This window comes from Pelophylax lessonae (genome assembly GCF_965119305.1).
Source record: "Pelophylax lessonae genome assembly, chromosome: 2".
NCBI lineage: Eukaryota > Metazoa > Chordata > Amphibia > Anura > Ranidae > Pelophylax > Pelophylax lessonae.
In genome coordinates this window covers 438,269,534-438,290,163 of record NC_138769.1, presented here as the reverse complement: position 1 = coordinate 438,290,163, position 20,630 = coordinate 438,269,534, and the positions used below count along the sequence as shown (strand labels likewise).

The following is a 20,630-nucleotide window of genomic DNA, read 5'->3' as shown; positions in this document are numbered from 1 at the left end:
TGCGTTTAGCTTCTGCTTCCTTGCATTTAGCTTCTGCCTTGAAGGCTGCTTCTTTTTCAGAGCAGGCGGCTTGAACCTGGGCTACTGCAACCTTTTGGCGAGCTTTGAGTATTTGGTCGCTCAGTATTGACCTTATAGAGCAGGACCGTAATGACTTAGAAGAAGATTTATGATATGAGCGGGCAGACCTAGAAGATTTTCCTGAGTGTCTGGAAGAAGCAGATTTACAGGATGTAGTTTCATGTAGCTGTGCTAATCTACCTTCTATCTGTGCCTTTGCTTCAAGATATGTACTATGCCTCTGCTGGTCATTAGAAGTAAATTCCTTTAATTCCAATGCGGCTTCCTCTATGTTGGAATGTGACAATAGGGAATAGTACTTTTAGTCTTTTATAATTCTCAAATGCCTTCTTAACCCTTGAGAGAGCAGTGTTCAATTTCTCAGAATTGTTGCTAGTTTCATTAGTTGCTGTTATACAACTTAAAGTCTTTTCCCATAATGCAGTCAGGTTACTAGATGTTTCTTCCTTACTTGCTTCATAAACCTCCCTTGCCTTCAAGGATGGATGAGGGGCTCTAACAGGACGAGGAGAATGAAGTAAGGAGTCTGATTTATCTTGACTAAATGCAGGTAACTCTGTGGAATCTCTGTCAGACATAATAAGTACTGTAGTTTTGGTGTCTTGTTAGAAATCTGCCAGAGCTCAGCTCTGTAAGTAGTGACTTCTGTTAGTAAGCAGGCTAGGCTGAGACAATGAGCCAGCTAGTGCTGCAACTGGTTCAGACTGGATAGCTCAGCTCAGAAGGCTGTAACAGTAATGAAGCATCCAGTAGGTGGCTGGCTTCATATGCAGAGTAATGCTTCTGGTGACACACAGGCATTGCCTTTCAGTGCACAGTCTGACGATGGGTTCCGGTCTTAGGGTGTTTGTTATTCACATAGGCATGTGGATACTCACGTTTCTGAAGCTGCAGAGATACCTGTGATGGATTCTTCTGGAAATTTACTTTCTTAAGCTGCAGAGATAACCATGTGATGGATTCTTGGGAAATTTACTTTCCGAAGCTGCAGAGATAACCATGTGATGGATTCTTGGAAATTTACTGTGCTGTCTCAGCATCGATTGTACCTGTGACCTTCTTGTAGACCCAGTCTAAAAGTGTGTGCAGCAGGTTGAATGATGACTTTAACAGATAGTTTACTCAATGAATAAAGACTCCAGAGGTGTTCTCCAATGCTTCTTTATGATTCAAGTTAGCAAAGGCATAAACGTAGAGGCTTTTCCATAGGTAAATTTCCAATAAGGTTACACAGCTTCCACACTCTGCAGTCTCCTCATAACAACTAAACAAAATGGGAGTTACAGCAGGAAATGGAGGTGGGAGCAACCAACTAGCCGGAAACAGCAGGGGTGCAAGGATGATACCAATAACATAGCATAACATAACATGTAATAACAACTGCTAGACAGTTAAAGCTGTGTGGCAGCACAGGTATCCAATTGGGGTCCCTGAGTTTTTTAGGCTGGCAGGCTACGCTACCTTTTTTATCCTCCTTCCTAAACTAATTTATTAGCCTAATATGCTTCAATGTAGCTTAACAACAAAATGAAAGACAAGAATATTCAACCACTTTTAGAAAATAAAAAAAATATGTATAATAGAGGCTTTACAAAGAAAAAAATAAAAAAATAAAATGTATTGTGCATATTTAAGTCCTTGAAAATAAATTTGTCTTTAAATATTTCTTCCCCCTCCTAAAGACTGCACAGTCGAAAATTGAATGTCTTTTTGTACACAGCAAAGAGCCATTTTCCTTTTTTGCTTTATGGAAATATAAAAATTATATTTAGGAAAAAATGATTTCACAAGTAATGTGTAAAATCTCTTTGTGAGCTAAAATTAGTAAGTTAAAATGTGATTTAGTCCTTTGAGCGTCTGGCCATGGATGTGATTTTATGCTGTCAATGTAGAATGATTACTCTTTCCATTCACTTGGAAAGATAGTGCTGGGCCCTAAAATCATCTCAGTTGATTCACATTTACTGCTCTCCTCATATGTATTCATGACACGTTCACACTTTCTGGCTAAACTAATAAACTCATCTACAGCACACAATGATTTTCTTAAACTAATTTTACTTTTTATCACCACAAGCTGACATCTGGAAAGCAGGGGCTTGTGGAGGTGGTATAGAGTGTGACTGGAGCCCTGGCTTTATTAGAAATAGAAATAGTTTTCAATTAACATATCTTCATAACCATGCACCGCAGACAATGTAAGTTAAGAAAAAAAATGAAATTAACTAAAATGAAAGCTTTAATGTTTGAGGCATTTTGGGATGAATGTTGTATAAGTGTTAAAGGGTCAGTTTACCCATAAGTTATACATTAGTTATATCTACAACCTGGTGGGCTGAGACAGCCTCTGGCTTCTTATATGTCCTTAAAACTTCATGAAAACCCAAAAGAGAAAATTTTACCCCCTCATATTGATCGCAGCAGGTATGCAGACCCAGAGGCTCACAAGAACTCAACAACAGAGCAATATATGAGATTTGGGTATTTTTCTTCTCCAGCAAGTGGAACAACTAAAATATTGGTTCTGGGTGGTGGACTGACCTTTTAAAGGAGACATGCTATTTTATCCTTAGATTTATCTAACCCCCTTTTTGAATCTCTTCAGCCTTTAGGCCCTATGCATACTGGGCATCAAAAACACCACTTTTAGCTGGCTTCGATGGCCTTGGTAAATATTAAATAATTGCAATAAGGCCACTTTTGCAAGTACCCACTAAATTTGACAAGGTCCAGGGGAGCTGGGGTAATTCTACATCTACAGTGTCTGATTAATTGCTTAAAATAGAACTTTAGGCAAAACTTTTTTTTTTCTATTTTGGACAGAGCAAAGTAGAGTTATAACCCCTGTAAGTTTTTTTTTTTTTTTTTTTTCACCATCTGTGTCCCATTGAGACTTACCTACACTTCTTGTTCCATAGCCATACAGGAAGCCCAAATTAAGGGAATTTATTGGGGATCCCCAGGTCACCAGAACTAGTGTTCCCATCGGAAGATTTCCCCGTTATTAGTTTTCTGGGGACAACGCCAATTTTTGTGATTTTCTTTTACTTTCACTTTCAATGATAATGATAAACAGGACAAATAGAGAGGGTGAATCTCCTTTACAGGGGCACATGCAACAATAAAACCTGACAGGGGGTCTATTCCCTCCTCCACTCTATCCAAAACTAAAAAAAAAAGTTTTGCCTTTAGTTTTACTTTAAGTAGAATTTGGCTAAATTTACTGCTCATATCACTTTCTTCGGGTATCTCCTGTAATCCCTTCCTTGACCTCCATAACTAGTTGCTCTTTGACAGCCTCCTTTGTCCCTTGAGGTTGCCAGGGACATATCCATTTTTTTGGTTACATATCTTGTTTGATCCTCATTGTGACCCTTAATATGAATAATTAGTATTCACTGTATGATTTTGTTCCCCAAATTGGTGTTGTAGCCACCGGTACTGTGGTATTTTTGCTTTCTATTGTTTTTGTATTGTCTGCTATTTGGACAATAATTTTGCAAATGCATTTGAAAAGCAATAAAAATATCCCCCCCCTCCCCCCTCCCCCCAAAAAAACACTACTTTTAAGGGTGTTTGCCCTTTTTTCCCTGACTGTAAACACTCCTCCATATTAGCTTATGTATCCATGCACACATAGGCACATCAATTGCACATTCAGAAGAGAAGCGAATACGATGAATGCGTCTAATTACATCTAATTGTGCTTAAAGGGTAACTCCACTTTTGTTGAGAGAAAAAAAAAATTCCCCTCTGAGTGATCAATGTACATTGCAAGGAGTGTGATTCTCTGTGTCCATGTGGGAAAGTGAGTTTAATGGGAGTGGTTTCATAATTATCAATCTCCTGCTGCACCTGCAGGGCTCTACTGAGGAAAGCTGCTGGGCCTGCATCCTTTTAGACGTGATTTCCTGTTGGAAGTATATCACCAAAAATGACATGTCTCTTTTGTTCATTGACGGACACAGCTTCATATCTTCTTTGACCGTTGAGTTATGCTGCTCTTCCTAGGAGTAGGACACTAGGAGGAATAGGTTTAACAAACATTAACAAGACTTTGACCAAGCCCATGGGCAATCCCAGGGGGTATACTCCCACTTCCTGCTCTAGGACGTCAGTTTTTTCTGCCTAGTAGGAGTAAGGACCTATCTCCCTGCTGGGATCTCTGGTCCTGGCTTTTTTCAATTTTAAATAAAATTTTTATTTTTTATTTTCTACAATCAAGCTGTTCCCATGAGAACTGCAATCAACTGCAATGGATATTCTAGATCCTAACGGCTTCCCTAGTCTGGCCAGCAAACGCGTGCAGACTGTAGTTCTGCACTCGGTCGGCCGTGAAATAGCCCCACTGGACGGGGGCTGGGCAGTGAGTGGAACACCTTGCAAGGATGCACACGACCGGGTTGCAGCGTACCCCTGGCCCGCAATTCCCTCCCATACCCAGATGGGGAGGTGTTCTGCCAGGAGTGGTGCCCGCACAGTCTCCAAAGGTGTGGTGAGTAACTTGTTCCCCTTTTTTTTCCTCTGGGAAACTTTGGGTGGAAGCAGGCCCATTCTGAGGTGGTCGGTCCCTCCTGTGATCTTCCGACCCCTCTGATACCCCATTTCAAAAAAGGGCCTCTGTGCTAATCCCCCCCTTCTCCCCCCCCCCCTCTGCCAGCCGAAGGCAGTGCTAGCGGTGAGGAATGTGTATGGGGAGCTGTGACTGGTAGGGTCTGGGAGCGCAGTGTGACTGTTCCCACAACATATAGCACGTTTTTTTGTCCGGGTAGGGGTCCCTGGTAAGCCCCCTTTTGCTGACGTATATGTTTGTAATAGGCCCTCTGGTCTAGGGTGTCACGCTCCCACCGCGTGGCACCACCATTTTATTGTAGCCTCGTTCTATTGCACTCGGCGTCCATGTTCTGGAGACTTCTATAGAAGTCTATGGGCAGCCATTTTCCTGTAGTCATATGGAGCGGTGTGCGGCGGGGGCCTTTAGTGGCGACACGGCCGTTCTAATTTCTCTCAGAACAGCATGGAGCAGGCTGACTGGCACTGCTGGCTCTCACTCTGTGCGTTGTGCTGTTTCCGGGGGTGTATGCGACCCCTCCTTCCTACTTTAGCGTTAGGTGGGACCTGTAGTGCCATATTTAAAGTGGTGGGACATGTTTTTTTGCAAAAAAAAAAAAAATATATATATATATATATATATATATATATATATATATATAAAATATAATATAATCTTTTTTTTTTTAAATCTTGTGATCCCAGGTTGTTCAGTGGAACCTTCAGAGCATGTGTCACCACCGGACCCACTCTCAGAGGCTGTGGGACACTCTGAATCCACGTCCACCCTGGCAGCCTTGATGGCGGTCCTGCAGTCGCTGGTAGCAAAAGTGGATTTAGCCCTGCCGAAAAGACAGGGAAAGAAGCGCCCCCCGCCCTCACCTGCCCCCTCTGTGCCCTCAGATTCTAAAGGATGAAGTGGCCGCCGCGAACGCCATCAACCCCACGTGGTCTGTGTCCACGCAACTGGAGAGCTCTGATAGTGAGGATGAGCCCTCTTCCTCTGTGCAAGAAAAGACGCTTGCGAAGGCACTGATAGTATTAGTGCGATAAACTCTAAAGATGAAAGACACTGCTGGTGCTGCATCGGCTAAGCCGGTACAGTTTGGTACCCGCAAACCATCAAAGAGGCTTAAGGTGTTTCCTGTTCTTGCCTATTTTGATGAGATTGTCACCAGTCAGTGGAGTTCCCCGAAACGCATGGTTGGGATACCTAAGCATTTTGCTCGGAGTTACCCCTTTGAGGAGTCCCTCATTAAGAAACTGACGATTTCACCGGCGGTAGATTCGCAAGTTTCTAGGCTGAATAAGGCCACCTAGGTACTGGTAGAGGATGCTATGTCCTTTAAAGACCCTGCAGACAGGAAGGCTGAGGCTCTGGTCTGCCATCTTTTCACTGTGACAGGTTCCATTTTGAGGCGTGTGTTTACCATTACCTTGGTCTCTCAGATCTTAATGGAATAGGCAAGAATCCTGTGCCAGGATTTGGAAGTGAGTCAACATCCTCCTAGAGGAATTGACTGACCAGTTCATACAGGGTTTGCATCTGTGATGCTTTCCTGGATGCGGCCCCATTGACCTGCAGGGTGTCTGTGACTGCAGTGACCCTCCATCGCCTGCTTTGGCAAAAATGTTGGTTTCCGGTCCAAGCTTCCAAAAAGGTGCTGAATGATCTCCCATTTGTGGGGGATCATCTGTTTGGAGCTTCGATGGAAGAGATCATTAAAGGTCTCACTGGTGGTAAGAGCACACTTTTTCTGCAGAGCACTAAGGGCAGAGAGCCTGGTGTTCTCAGCCCACAAGCGGCCTTTTTGCCCCACCCAGGACAAGGGTTCAAAACCCTCCCGAGCATTCTCAGGGGGTTCCAAGAGACCCTGAGTTGGTAAGTCAAAAGCGGGTCCCTCTGGCTCCACAGACTGAAGGGACGCCCTCACCCATTCAAGGGGCGGGGGGACATCTTTGCTTCTTTCCGAATCCTTGGACCTCCCTTATTCAAGACAAATAGGTTCACAAATTGATCCAATCCGGTTACAAGATCGAATTTAGGTCCTTGCCTCTGGCAAGGTTCTTCCCTTCCAACCTACACCTGTCCCCGGATTGTTTGCAGGGCCTCATAGGGACAGTGCAAGATTTGCTCTTGCAGGGGGTCATCGTGCCAGTTCCAGAAATGGAACACTTTCAGGGGTTTAGTGTTTCAATCATTTTTATTAGATTTTTCAAAGGCAAAAAACCATAACAAACAATAAGAGAAGGGGCAAACATGAGTGGTATATGGTTAAGTTTTACAAAGATAGTGGCATCAGTAAACAGGCATATATAAATTAAGATATAACTTTGGACCCGTTTTAAACAACATACTCCAATAGCTTTGAATCTATGTATTTCCACAATCAAGAGACTATGAATACTTTGTGGCAGTGAGGGAATGAGTCCATCTGGCCCAAAGTACACAGGGGATACAAAACCACATTGGTAGATCAACATGTCTGCAGTATTGAAAAACATAAGAGTGCATAAACACAACAACAGGATATGCAATTTGAGAAGTAAAAAAGATAACATAAGTGGTGAGTAAAAGAGAAAAGGAAAGAAGAAAAAAGGAAATTAAGAAGTAGTGTAGAGGACAGAGAGAGAAAAACTAAGGAGAGCCAAGCAAACAATTGTGTTTCTTCCGATAAGAAGAGAGGAGCGTCACTTTGAATAATGTTGCGTTTAAACAACCACATCACAAGTATTAGTAGCACATATAATCACACTTTCAGGGGTTTTATTCATACCTTTTCACTGTTCCCAGAAAAGAGGGCAAGGTTTGTCCAATTTTATGGCCCCTTCTGTGAGGTCTCGGGTGCCCCCGTGGGATCCTAATTTGGTGTTATCTGTTCTTCAAAAAGCTCCTTTTGAGAATATTCGCGAGATTCCTTTATTGACTCTCTCACAGAAGGTGGCCTTCTTGGCGGCCATTACTTCGGCACGTAGGGTTTCTGAATTTGCTGCATTGTCCTGTCGGTCACCTTATCTGGTGGTTCACAGGAACAAGGTGTTTCTTCGTCCCTATCAGTCATTTCTTCCTAAGGTCATCTCGGGCTTCCATTCGAATGAGGACATTGTGTTACCTTCGCTGTGTCCTAAGCCAAAACATCCAAAAGAGATTGCCTTACATTCCTTGGATGTGGTTTGTGCCATCAGGGTGCACCTGGCGGAGACTGAAACAATTCGTAAATCGGATTCCTTATTTGCACTTACGGATGGACTTACGGATGGACCCCGTAAGGGGCAGGCTGCGTCTGCTGCGACTATTTTCAGGTGAATCAGGCAGACGGGGGTGCAGGCCTATGCCATGAAGGGTCAGGTCCCTCCTTTCCATGTCAAGGCGCATTCCACAAGGGCGCTAAGTGCTTCCTGGACTTTCCGTCATCAGGCATCAGTGGTCCAGTGGTGCACCTGGTCGTCTGTGCATACGTTCACCAAGTTTTACAAGGTGGACGGTCTGGCATCTGCAGATGCTGCTTTCAGCCGCAAAGTTTTGCAGGCCGCCGTTGTGGAGGCTAAGTCCTCTTGAGGGTGTGTTTTGTTCTGCTTGGTGAGCTTTAGTTGTTCCTGGTTGGGCTCCCGGTTGGCTATTTTTTCTGTTAACCGTTTTTTGTTAACAGTTTGCTGTGTGCCCATCCCTCATAATGACATTACTTTGGGACATCCCAATGGTCAATGAAGATATGAAGCTGTGTTCATCAATGAACTTAAGAGAATGGACACAGCACCCACCCATCTGTGGAGTTGGGTTATGTGTATGTATTATGTATTCTTCTGACAATGCTTGGTACAAAACGGACATCCTAGAGCAGGAATTGGTAGTATACCACTTTTGTTAACCCTTTTCTGCCTAGTGTCCTACTCCTAGGAAGAGCAGCATAACCCAACGGTCAGTGAAGATATGAAGCTGTGTCTGTCAATGAACATCAGAGAAAAGGATTTTACAGTTTTTTTGTTGCAGGGGATTCCTGATATCTGACTTGTATCATAGGGCAGACTTCTGGGAAAATTGGTGAGCCAATCACACAAGCAGGAAATTATGTTTCTGGGGGGGCGTTCTGTACACATTCTGTGTACAGAACACCTCCAGTTTGCCATATTGCATTGCATTTTCAAAAAATGACAGCACTGCAGATTGAAAAGGAAAGGTAATTTTTATTAACATTCAATTACAAGATGACTTGTGTCACAATTGTACATGCTATATTATTTTTTCACTATCTTTTTTTCTCGACGAAAGTCGAGTTACCCTTTTAAGTATTCATTAATTTCAATTGGCAGAATAAATTCATATTCTGACCAATGGAATGAATGCATGAACACCCAAAAGCTTGATGCACCTATTTGCAAAACCCAGCTTTAACTACTTCTGGCCCGACATATAGTAAAAGGACAGGGGGCGGGATGCACTCACGTTCTGGGATGACATCATATGACGGCACCCCAGAACCGCTGAACTTGGATGCCCGCGGGTGGGGGGGGGGGGGGGAGGGCATGCAGCGATTGCAGCCGAGTCCTGTTTCTAGGAGACTGCATGACCCCAGTCTCGGTAAAGACCTGATGACGTGGCTCTTTACCCATGTGATCAGCTGTGTCCAATCACAGCCGGCAATATGTAAACAAGGAAGTACCGTTTATCGGCTATCCTCACCTCACACTGACAGAGTGTGTGGTGAGGAGAGCCGATCAGCAGCATCTCCTCGAAGGGGAGACCTGTACCGCTAATCAGGGCACTTATTATCAGTGCCCTGATTACAGTACAGCCCCAGCAGTGCCCATCAATGACACCAATCAGTGCCCATAAGTGACACCAATCAATGCCCATTAGTGGTGCCAGTCAGTGCTGCCTTTTAGTGCCCATCAGTGCCTGCTCATCAGTGCTGCCCATCAGTGCTGCCCATCTGTGACGCCCATCAGTGTCACCTATCCGTGCCGCCTATCATTGCCCACCAGTGCCGCCTATCAGTGCTCATCAGTGCCACCTATCAGTTGCCACTTAGAATAGGGAACTGGCAGGATCACCAGGTATTTACAGCCACAGCACCACTTAAAAAATAACAAAAAAATAAAAGCACATAAAGTAGATATTATACTGGTAAATGTTTTGATTACATTTCAGGTTTAGGGTTTAAAGTTACTGTAACAATATCTAATGCTACATTTGATGGGTTGTTGCATGGCAACAGGGTACAATATTACTTAGTTTTTTAGCATGCAACTAGCTGTTCTTCTCAGACCTATTCATGGTTTCCTCTAGTATAATATTTTTACTAGATTAATATGTATGGTTGTTGCCTTTTTACCTGCAGGTCATGGCTTGTCACAGAATAAAAAATTTAGAATCTTTGTATGGAACCATAAGATAAACCACATATGCATGTTAAATAAAAGCGACATGTTCAATGAAAGGAACACATAGAGCGTGTTACTGAAATGCCACAAAATAGTTATTTGCATACTTCACTGGTCTGTTCCATTCAGCGCGTTTTACTATCCCATAATCCAACTGTTTTCTGTTATGAAAAAGCATTGATGCAAATTAGAACTGTATTTGGAAACTGTTAACTGTTGCAGGTTCACACTGTTTAGCAAAATATGGAACAATAATTTGAGTTATCTAAAATCTGTATCAACACTGTAAGCAGTAGATGTAGCTAAAGTGAAATAATGTTAACCGATATCTGATGTTATTAAATGCATAAATATATGCGCAAAATTATCTGTAGAAATATTTTTTTCCTCTGTTCCTTTTTCACAAATTATGGGGAAAATAAACAAATAAAAAGAAATGATCAAATATTCTATATTCAGGAAAATCAGGGGAACTTTTAAAGTAGAAAATGTACCCCTTCTCTCTGTTTAGATGTATGACAGCAGTCAAGATCTCCGTCCCTTCCTAAACTGAAATTCAACTGTGGCAGGGGCATAACTACAGGGGTTGCAATTGCAACAAGGCCTCATGCTCTAGGCCTGTGCCGCTCCCCTGTACACCTGGATAGGAGGGGCAGTGGGCGCAGCATGTAGAGAAATCACTGTCCTCCTTTTTTTTCTCCCGTAGCTGCAGGAGGAAAATTGAGGAGATTGGTTCCTCTGTATGCTGCCCGCCACTCCTCCTATCAGTTCACTTGTGTTCTGCTGTCTCTGGGCCCCAGTCCCCCCCCCCCACTGTGTTCCCCCCCCCCCCATGTGCTCCCTTCCCTCTCCTTTCGGCTGCTGCAGGGGATGTGTCACAATAGAGAACCAGGAAGGGATCGGTAAATATGTAATTTACCAGCTCCTTCTTTTTCTGAATGGACATGGAGTCATAGTCAGTGACATTGTAAAAAAATAAAATAAAATTATAAAAAATAATACAATTAAAATACCAAAAAATAAAAACTACTGACATGAGTGGGTGAGCTTCCATGATCGCAAAAGTCACACTTGTGACCGGGCCTGGCATTCGACCACCATGGGGAGGCCCCAATATGGCAGGAAGGGGGCCCACTGCAGAACTTGTGAAAGGGTCCTGGTGCGGGACCGTAATAAAGGGTCCTCCAATGAGATTAAGGGCCCCAGGATCAGTGGTAAGAGCCCCAGCCTTGAAGGGAAGGGCCCCGGCAAGGGGTCCGGGGGGCCCTTCATGGTTTCTTGCACCGGGGCCGTGAAGGTTCTAGTTACGTCTCTGGCCTGTGGTGTTCCTGCAGCTGATATCCCCCCCACTGCTGTCTTACCATGCCTTATTCTTTTTTTTTTCTTTTTTTTTTCAGTTATTATTTTCACATTTAATCTCTATTTAACTTTCCATATAAAAATATGTCCCACATAAATACATTTCATAGGAAAAAGAACATAACCATACCCATACAATCTTCTTATTTTTCCCATTTTCTTCCTTTACCCTAACCTCGACCTAACCCTAATTGCGCCACCCACTCTTCTACCTTCTCCCTCATACTTCTTCCTTCCTTATTCTATCTTTATTTCTACATATCTCTTGGTTTTCTTAAATTGCACCCATTTATCCCTTATACTGGCAAATCTCTCTGCCCGATCCTCTTCCCTACTGCTTAAATATTCCATTTTATATATGTACTCAATCCTTTTAAACCACTCTCTAATTGTGGGTTTTTCTGGGTCTTTTATATTATTTTTTAGTAATACTCATATTGTGAAATAAACAGACCCATGGGTCATCAGGGATCTCCATTCCTGTTATTTCCTCTATGTACAGTTGTACCTCCTTCCAATATTCCCTTATCTTCCTACAGTCCCACCATAGATGTGCCATAGTGCCTTTTTGATTACATCCTCTCCAACACAGCGGCAATTTTTTTGGCTGATATTTTTGTGCCTTATCAGGTGTAATATTCCATCTTGCAATACCTTTATAGCTCATTTCTATCGTGTTTATGTCTCTCGCCAAGCCATGTACAGCTCTTTGTACTTTACTCACTTGTTGCTTTTTGTACATGCCCTAAATCCTTTTCCCATTTTTCGATGAATGGAGGTATTTCTGATCCCTCCAACATCGTAAGTATTTTATAAATTTGGGATACATTATGTTTCAATTTTATCTGTGAATTACACAATCGCTCTATTGGATTTAAATTCTCCTCTGATCTAACTGGTTGTGGTAGTGTTATCACAAAATGTTTTAATTGCAAATACCTCCATTTATCTAATATTAACAGTTCTCTTTTGTGCCTCAATTTCTCGTATGAACAAATTCTCCCTTTTCTTATTATGTCTTTTAACTCAGGGGGAGAGCCTTTGGGGGAATATAAAATGACAAGCTCAGCAATGGCATGCAATGTCAAGCTGCTGCAAACAAAAGGCAACAGAACACTGGCATGTATTAAAAATGGGATTCACTCCAGAGATAAAACGATAATTCTCCCACTCTACAAGACTCTGGCCCGGCCGCATCTCGAGTATGCCGTCCAGTTCTGGGCACCAGTAATTAGGAAGGATGCGCTGGAACTGGAGAGAGTCCACAGAATGGCAATAAAGCTAATAAAGAGACTAGAGGATCTCCACTATAGGGAAAGACTACAAACATGGAAAAGAGATGTTTGAGAGGGGATATGATATCAATGTACAAATACTGTACTGGCGACCTTAGCATAGGGAACAAACTATTCAGCGAAAGGGAATATAAAAGGACTCGCAGCCATTTGCCAAAATTAGAAGAAAAGTGATTTAACCTTATGTAGCACTGCCCCCTAAAGGACACTTTCTGGATTCCCCTGGGTTACCCGTAGCAACTGGTTGCAGAAACGTATCACTTTAAGTCCTTGGCTCAGTCAATAACCAGTGCAGGGGATGTTGTTTTGTATTTTTATTTAGAACTTGGATAGGAGAAGGGATGAGGGGGATACTCCAACTGATAACTATTCACAGTACTGAGGACAACTGCCTTTAGAATTCGGCAAGGCCGCTGCTTCACTCTGCCACTGAAGTGAAGATATTTTAAGTGTTCCTGCTTGAAATTCTCTTCAGGGCTCTAAACTTGGCACCCCTTTCACTCTCTCTGTGTACTGACACCTGTCCACTGACTCTATACTCTGGAGTGGTCCCCTTCCTGGGCAGACCCCTGGGCAAGTTCCTCTGTACTCACGGATACTGTTTTTCCAGATTCACTTCAGCCCCCAACTCCTCCAGTCAGCTTCTCCAGGACCTCTGGGTTCAGTCACACTCCCTGATTCACTAGGCTGACTGTTTGTGACCACCATCCACAGCTATAGAAGGAGAGACAGCCATCATCATCCTTCGGGGACCTGGCTTCCCACCCACATGTGCCCTGGGCTTTTATACCCTATCCCATGATGCACCTCTTCTGTGCCAAACCCATGGGATAGATATCAAAGCCTGTGTGTCATTAGCTGGGTTTCCTCCACTGTCCTACATGCCTCACTATTGGACACAGTGGAGACACTCCCTCAGCCCAGATGAATCACACACAGGACACATTGAGCTGACCTAGCTAACAGATCCTGCTCCCTGTGAAGCAGGGAGCACAACGATTTAGCCTGCTGCTCTGCTGTTAAGCATACAGAGCCAAAAACTATTCTGTCTATCTAGCATCCGACTAGGAGGGTGCTACAATTAAATTGCATAAAGGGTTCTATACCGTCAGAGCGGTAAGGATGTGGAATTCTCTTCCACAAGCAGTGGTGTCAGCGGAGAGCATCTATAGTTTCAAAAAAATGATTAGATGGGCACCTTAACGACCTCAACATACAATGGTATACAATGTACTATTGACATTAGTGATCGACCGATATCGGTTTTTCGTTGCAGATACTGATATTTTGGCCAATGCATATCGGTATCAGTCGATATTGGCCGATATTTTTGTACATTTAAAAAAAATATATATTTTTTTTGACAGTTACCTTTTGTGGAGGGATCTAAGGGTCTAAAAGACCCCAAACCACTCCTCTGCACTTAAAAGCATTCAAAACGCCAAGTTTGGCTGTTTTGAATGCTGTCATTTTTTTTAATCTGGCGCCAGACAGTACCCGGAAGTGATGTCCCTCGTGACATCACTTCCCGGTTGCATGGAGACCCGATCAGACCCGATGCGGCTTTGATCGGGTCTTTGGCGGCCATACATGCTGGTTGCCCGGGTCTCCCGATGGGACGGGAGACCCAGGCGAGCCACGGAAGGAGGCGGGAGGGTGGGGGATGTCCCCTCCCGCTCCTTGTAATGACAGCGGCTTCTCAGCTGCATCGGGTTGTCATCACAAGACAGTCAACCGTCGACTATGGACGCTGGTACCGGGGTGATGCCTCTAGCTGCAGGCATCACTCCGGTACATGCACTTTCCCGAAATATCGGCAATATCGGTAACCCTTCGGGGCCGATTCCGGTATATCGGGAAAAGTGCATATCGGCCAGGGCCGCCCTACCATGGGTCCCGGTGGGACCATGGGACCCAGGCGGCACTTGGAGAGGGGCGGCCCCCGGCCGCCTCTTCTCTTCTTTGGCTATTGCTAAAAAAAAAAAAAAAAAAAAAAGGTCCGCGGCCTGACATGCACACTGCGCATGCGCCGCCGCCGCTCGGGAAAGCCCATAAACGTTCGGCTATTTCTGGGAATAGCCAAACATGCTTTCCCGAGCGGCCGTGGCGCATGCGCTGTGACGCGCTGGCCCGGGGCGGCGCCATTTTTAAATCCTGAGGCGCCTTTAGGAACAGGTAAGTGAGACTGCTCCACAGCCACACTACCTGCTATTATGAGGGGCTGCAGGCATACTACAGAAGATGCAGTGCTGCGGGCATGGTACATGCCCACAGCACTGCATCTCCTGTAGTATGCCCGCAGACCCGCATTCTCCTCTACCATGCCCGCAGCACTGCATTCTCTTGCACCATGCCCACAGCCCCACATTCTCCTGTACCATGCCCACAGCCCCGCATTCTCCTGTACCATACCTGCAGCCCCTCATTCTCCTGTACCATGCCCGCAGCCCTGCATTCTCCTGTACCATGTCTACAGCCCCGCATTCTCCTGTACCATGCCCGCAGCACAGCATTCTCCTGTACCATGCCCGCAGCCCTGCATTCTCCTGTACCATGCCCACAGCCCCGCATTCTTCTGTACCATGCCCGCAGCCCTGCATTCTCCTGTACCATGCCCACAGCACTGCATTCTCCTGTACCATGCCTACAGCCCTGTATTCTCCTGTACCATGCCTACAGCCCTGCATTCTTCTGTATTATGCCCACAGCACTGCATTCTCCTGTACCATGCCCGCAGCACTGCATTCTCCTGTACCATGCCCGCAGTCCTGCAAGGCCTTTTGGCTTCGACCAGAGGAATTTCTATTCCGGCCGGAAGGCCTGCCTTTGTTTTTCACTTAGGCACTAATTCACCTCTCCACTTCCCCTTCCCCACCTTTTTGTTTGTGTGTATTTTTCTTTGTGGTGTGTCACTTCACTTTCACTCTTCTTTTCCTGCACGACGAGTACGGTGTGGGTCTCTGGGCCTACCTTGAAAGTCTTGGGAGGGGGTGGACATGGCCTTTTGGCTTAGTTCGTCCTCTCTCATGGGGTCTCCCTTCGTGGGGAGCCCCACCCAGTACTTGGGGTGGGCTGTTTCGGCAGTCCCCCTGGAGAACGGGGTTTGCCAGGTCTCGGCCAGGCAAACCATAGGAAGTACCTCAGTCCCTGTCAGGAGTCTTGCGCCCCGGGGGATCAAGGTATAGGTCCAACCTCTTCGGAGGCTAGACCATTTTCGCACACCCTGTGCAGTTTTTGTGTGTTCACGTTTGCGTGTGTGCACTTTTTATGCACCGGGTGCTAAGTCTTTTTGAGTGTGATTCACACGCTTCGGGCTTTAAAAAAAAAAAAAAAAAATCTACTGCTGGTGTCAATGTATTCGTAACCACACCCAAAACACAGATCACAAACGCTTTCTTTCAATGAATAGCATGATGCTGTAGTACCATGCAATCTGGTGCAATTTGAAAAGTGATGCATGTACTACTTTTGGTGCAATCAGGTGTGATTTCAGCCCATTCAAATGAATGGGCTGAAAATCCCACTGCACTGGATCGCACAGGAATTGTACAAGAACACAGACCATGTTCCTGCAAGAAGGGTAACCTGATTCTTGATACACAATTTCATAAATTTGGGGGGTTAATGTGAGGATTCTGGAAGGAACCAAGGGCCAAAAAATGCAACTATTCTGACCAGTGTTGGTTTTCAAAAAGGTAGTGTTATAATGTGTCCCATTTATTTTGAAAGTTTTATCAACTGTTTGTTTAAGGGCTTGTTCACACCAGAACTTGGTGCATGAAACTTGTATATTGTGTTATCTGCACCGCCTTCAAAACGCAGCAGGTGTGCGATCTACTGCTGGTGTCAATTATACAAGTTTCAAGTTCTGGTGTGAACAAGCCCTTAAACAAACAGTTGATAAAACTTTCAAAATAAATGGGACACATTATAACACTTCCTTTTTGAAAACCAACACTGGTCAGAATAGTTGCATTTTTTGGCCCTTGGTTCCTTCCAGAATCCTTACATTAACCCCCCAAATTTATGAAATTGTGTATCAAGAATCAGGTTACCCTTTTCTTCTTCCAGACTGTAAAAGAAGAATCAGATTAGTGTGGTGGGGCAATACAATACAAGCACCACTTAAATATTCAGAGCACATTCCAGGTAATGCACAGACATGAAAGGACATGTAACATAAATACATAGAGAAAACACACATTACCAGTCCCTGCGCAGATCCTGGAGATTGATTCTCAAGCTGGGGAATCTTGTAATGGACTGTGGTGCAACACATGAATGAAGCGTGGCAGCTCTCCTAACCCTCCATGGGATATGAGGCAAAGCAGCTGTACAAAAAATAAAGGAACAGAGCGCACACCGCCCTAGTGTAACACCATTTATTACCGATCGTTGAGATCTGAAGAAGGAGGCTACGCCTCCGAAACGTTGTCCTTAGCAACCCCATGCAAGTCATGCGCTGGGTCCCGATCGTGGAGTCTCCCTCTGCTTAACCGCATTGTCAGTTTCTCTGAGCGGCTATAGCATCCGGCTCTTGGAGGGTGTGCGGCGGCGGCTGGACCGTGCGCAGGCTCACCACATCGAGTCTCCTTGAGTAATCCGAGGCGGTTGGCTTAGCCGTACGATACTCACTGACTAGTGCAGGACGAACAGCTGAGCCGCCGAGGCTAGGAGGAGAGAGCCCTGTAAACATCATCGGGGGATATTTATTTCCATGCATGACTTCCTATCTGTTTGTGAGTACCTGTTTTTATGGCTTCTATTAACTTCAAATAAATGGTGTTACACTAGGGCGGTGTGCGCTCTGTTCCTTTATTTTTTGTACAACATAAATACATAAATACTGGATTGTGTATTCCAGTATACCTGTTTTATTGAAATGTCCCAGTATGCATCTATATGATTTATGAACAAATGATTGCTGTGTGTTTCAGATATCGAGTAGTTGTGCCATACCCACCTCAAAGTGAAGCAGAAATTGAGCTGAAAGAAGGAGACATTGTTTTTGTTCACAAGAAGCGAGAAGATGGCTGGTATAAAGGCACATTACAGAGAAATGGAAGGACAGGGCTTTTTCCTGGAAGCTTTGTAGAAAGTTTCTGAAGCCTTCAATGATTTTTTATATTGAAAAGCATCTGAGTAATTATGTGGAAAATGAATAGTGGATTATGGTGTCCATGGCACAAAAGAATAAGCACAAGACATCAAAATATAAGGAAGCCCGATAAATATGAGTTTTCATTTTGACTTCCAAAGATACCATTGGACCCTCAACTTAAAATTTAAAAGAAGATCTTGAGTTTGATGTCCTTCATTGAGAAATCGTTGATTTGAACATTCAGTGATATGTTGGAGTAGTGCCTTCCACTTGGAACCACAATTTGAGAAGATGTACATTTTAATCTTGTTTGATCATTGTGATGTATAGAATATAAATGAAATTACTTTAAAGTGAATCTTTTATTATATGCTAACTTATTTGTATACACTGCAGTGTTCTTATTACTTGCCTATGCAAGAGAATTAAGCAACGTAGAAGGGCCAGCAGGCATCAAACATTATTCACCCACCTGATGTAGTGGAAGATATGAAGTGACCAACAACTGCTTTTTATCCACAGTTACTCTATAGTAGGAATATATGCACAATGAAGGGCACAAGTTTGTAGCGATCAAAAAAGATATTTTACCAATCTATTAAATACCGGTCTTTTTTTTATCACTATAGAGATGGTTTGCATATGATTGTTAAAATGTATGTTTACATGTTGCTTTAAAATGTTCATTTTTGAACATTTATGGCTACTTTGAAATTATTGTGTTACATTTTTATTATTTTTTCCCAGTTATCAATTATTTTGCTGAGAAATGTTTACACATATATATAAATGGCCACTTTTTAACCCACAGTGCATCAGAAAAGATACACAACACACAACGAAACTTGTGAAAAAGCACAACAGTGGGGTTAAAGGGCAATTGTACTTTTAGTGTAGTTTTCCCTTGGGTAAACCCCTAGCTCACTCAGTGCAGTCCGCCTTGTCAAACCACCTTGGCAAGGAAAACATCTTGACTGGATCCTCTTTGCACTGCACGCCACAGCCTTTTTCTTTCCTTTGGATTAACCATACTCATGGTTGCCTCCAGCATTCATGTGAAAAGGACCTGGCAGAGATGTTTTCCTCTCAAAGGCCGTATGGCACCAGCAGAACCACACAGTGAGGATCATGCGTGCAGAGAGTGCAGTCTGCTGTCAAGGGGGTACTTAAAGGACAACTGTACTTAAAGCAAAAACAAACATTTAAACAATAGTGTCTATTGGGAGTTTGTGATCTTTATTCAAATCTTCCATATTTTAGATTCATATATTTATCTATATATTATTTGTTTACGAAGATGGTTATCTGGAATAAGCTCTGTTATATACCTGAAATAAAACGTGTACTAGTAAAAAGAACACTGCACGTCCCTATGTGGAAAACATTTGTGTACAGATTGTAAAGTTGTGTCGGAGTATTGTCTTTGTCATTTGCTAGTATGGATTCTGAAGTGGTATTACAAAAATTGGATACCTGGCTATCTAGGTCTACATTCACCCAATGCCAGTATATAATAATGACCAGCAAAAAAAAAAATAGGCTTCTTGGGACATGTTAGTGCAATAATTTTGAAAAGACTAATCATTAGCTACTAATAAAATTACCATGAAACAGTTAATCAAAGATGCCCTTACAATGGGAGATGTTACAATAAAAATGACAAGCGGTAAAGGATCTGCTTGTGCAGGGCTGGGTTGTTGCACCGCTGGACCCTTCTTTCCTTTATTCAACCAACATTCAGATGTGTTGCAATCATGGCATGACAGTAATCATTCCCCTTTATGCGGATAAAAAGTAACAATTGCTGAATGACCTCATATTCCAGCATATTGAATATTCTTTTGTGCAATAACAACCACTCGCAAGTTCTCATTAAGCCCTATGTGCACAGCTCTCACAAGTGATGTCAGAATGGATCTAAATACCTGCAAATATCTTGCCTTGTAAAACAAGACTGAAAACAGAACATATAGACCTTTGATTACACTTTGAATCTTCAATGTTGAGCCAAAAGACATGTAACCTTAGCAGCATCAAAGTAATGTAAAAGGCAAGGTGCACTGAGTTATGACTTCCCAAATGTAGTTTTAGTCACCTTTTCATTTCTGCAGGGATCCTAGATGACCATAATGGTCTTGAAATGGCTATAATTAAAGAAATATTGTAATGTGCCCCAATGCCATTCTCCCTAGAACTATTAGGATAAAGATCCAGGCTGCATGACATCACTGCTCGGCATATAAATACATTACAAGGATTGATTTACCAAAGGCAAATATGCTGAAAGAGAATTTTCACTTTACAAGGAATTTTTCTTTGCTTAGTAAATGTGGTGAAAATGTACTTTGCAAAAAATACTCAATCATTCCCCCCCCCCTCCCATTTAGTAACCTTGACATTTTTACAAAATCAGTTTTGTGTAGACTCCAATCTCAACTCCCTACTCCTAGATATTTGTGAAAGTAATGTCGAATTGATCAATTTATAACCAGCAACATTTACTGCGGGGAGAAGAAAAAGTGATTACAAAGTTAATCAGTCAAATTCACCAGTACTCAGGTTTGTTAGAAAGCAAGAGACTTAAAGTAAAACCTACTTGTTAACTCATGAAGTACATATATTTACAGTATATTTTTTCTTTCTATATGCTCTGCAGCTTTCCTGAGTACACCTTATCATCTGGTTGGTTAGTGTAAACATTATTAAGGACTGGCATTATCTAATTGCCCTAATGTAGTCAAGCGGAAGCCTCCTTCCAGAATTATTTACTAATGGTTGCAACTGAGATTTCTGCTGCTGTTATTATGATTTTGGAAGCAGGTTTTAAGTTTTATACACTATGTTTTTGTTAACCAGTAAAA

General features: G+C 43.2%; 1 protein-coding gene across 1 annotated transcript in view; it reads left to right on the top strand.

Annotated features, from left to right (window-relative positions):
• SH3RF3 (SH3 domain containing ring finger 3) overlaps positions 1–18,601 on the top strand; it is a 673,946-nt gene extending 655,345 nt beyond the window's left edge. The window contains 1 exon segment of the mRNA XM_082246695.1: positions 17,606–18,601. Within this exon segment, the coding sequence (XP_082102821.1) occupies positions 17,606–17,774 (169 nt within the window). The 3' untranslated portion in view covers positions 17,775–18,601.
• Positions 18,602–20,630: the final 2,029 nt, after the last annotated feature.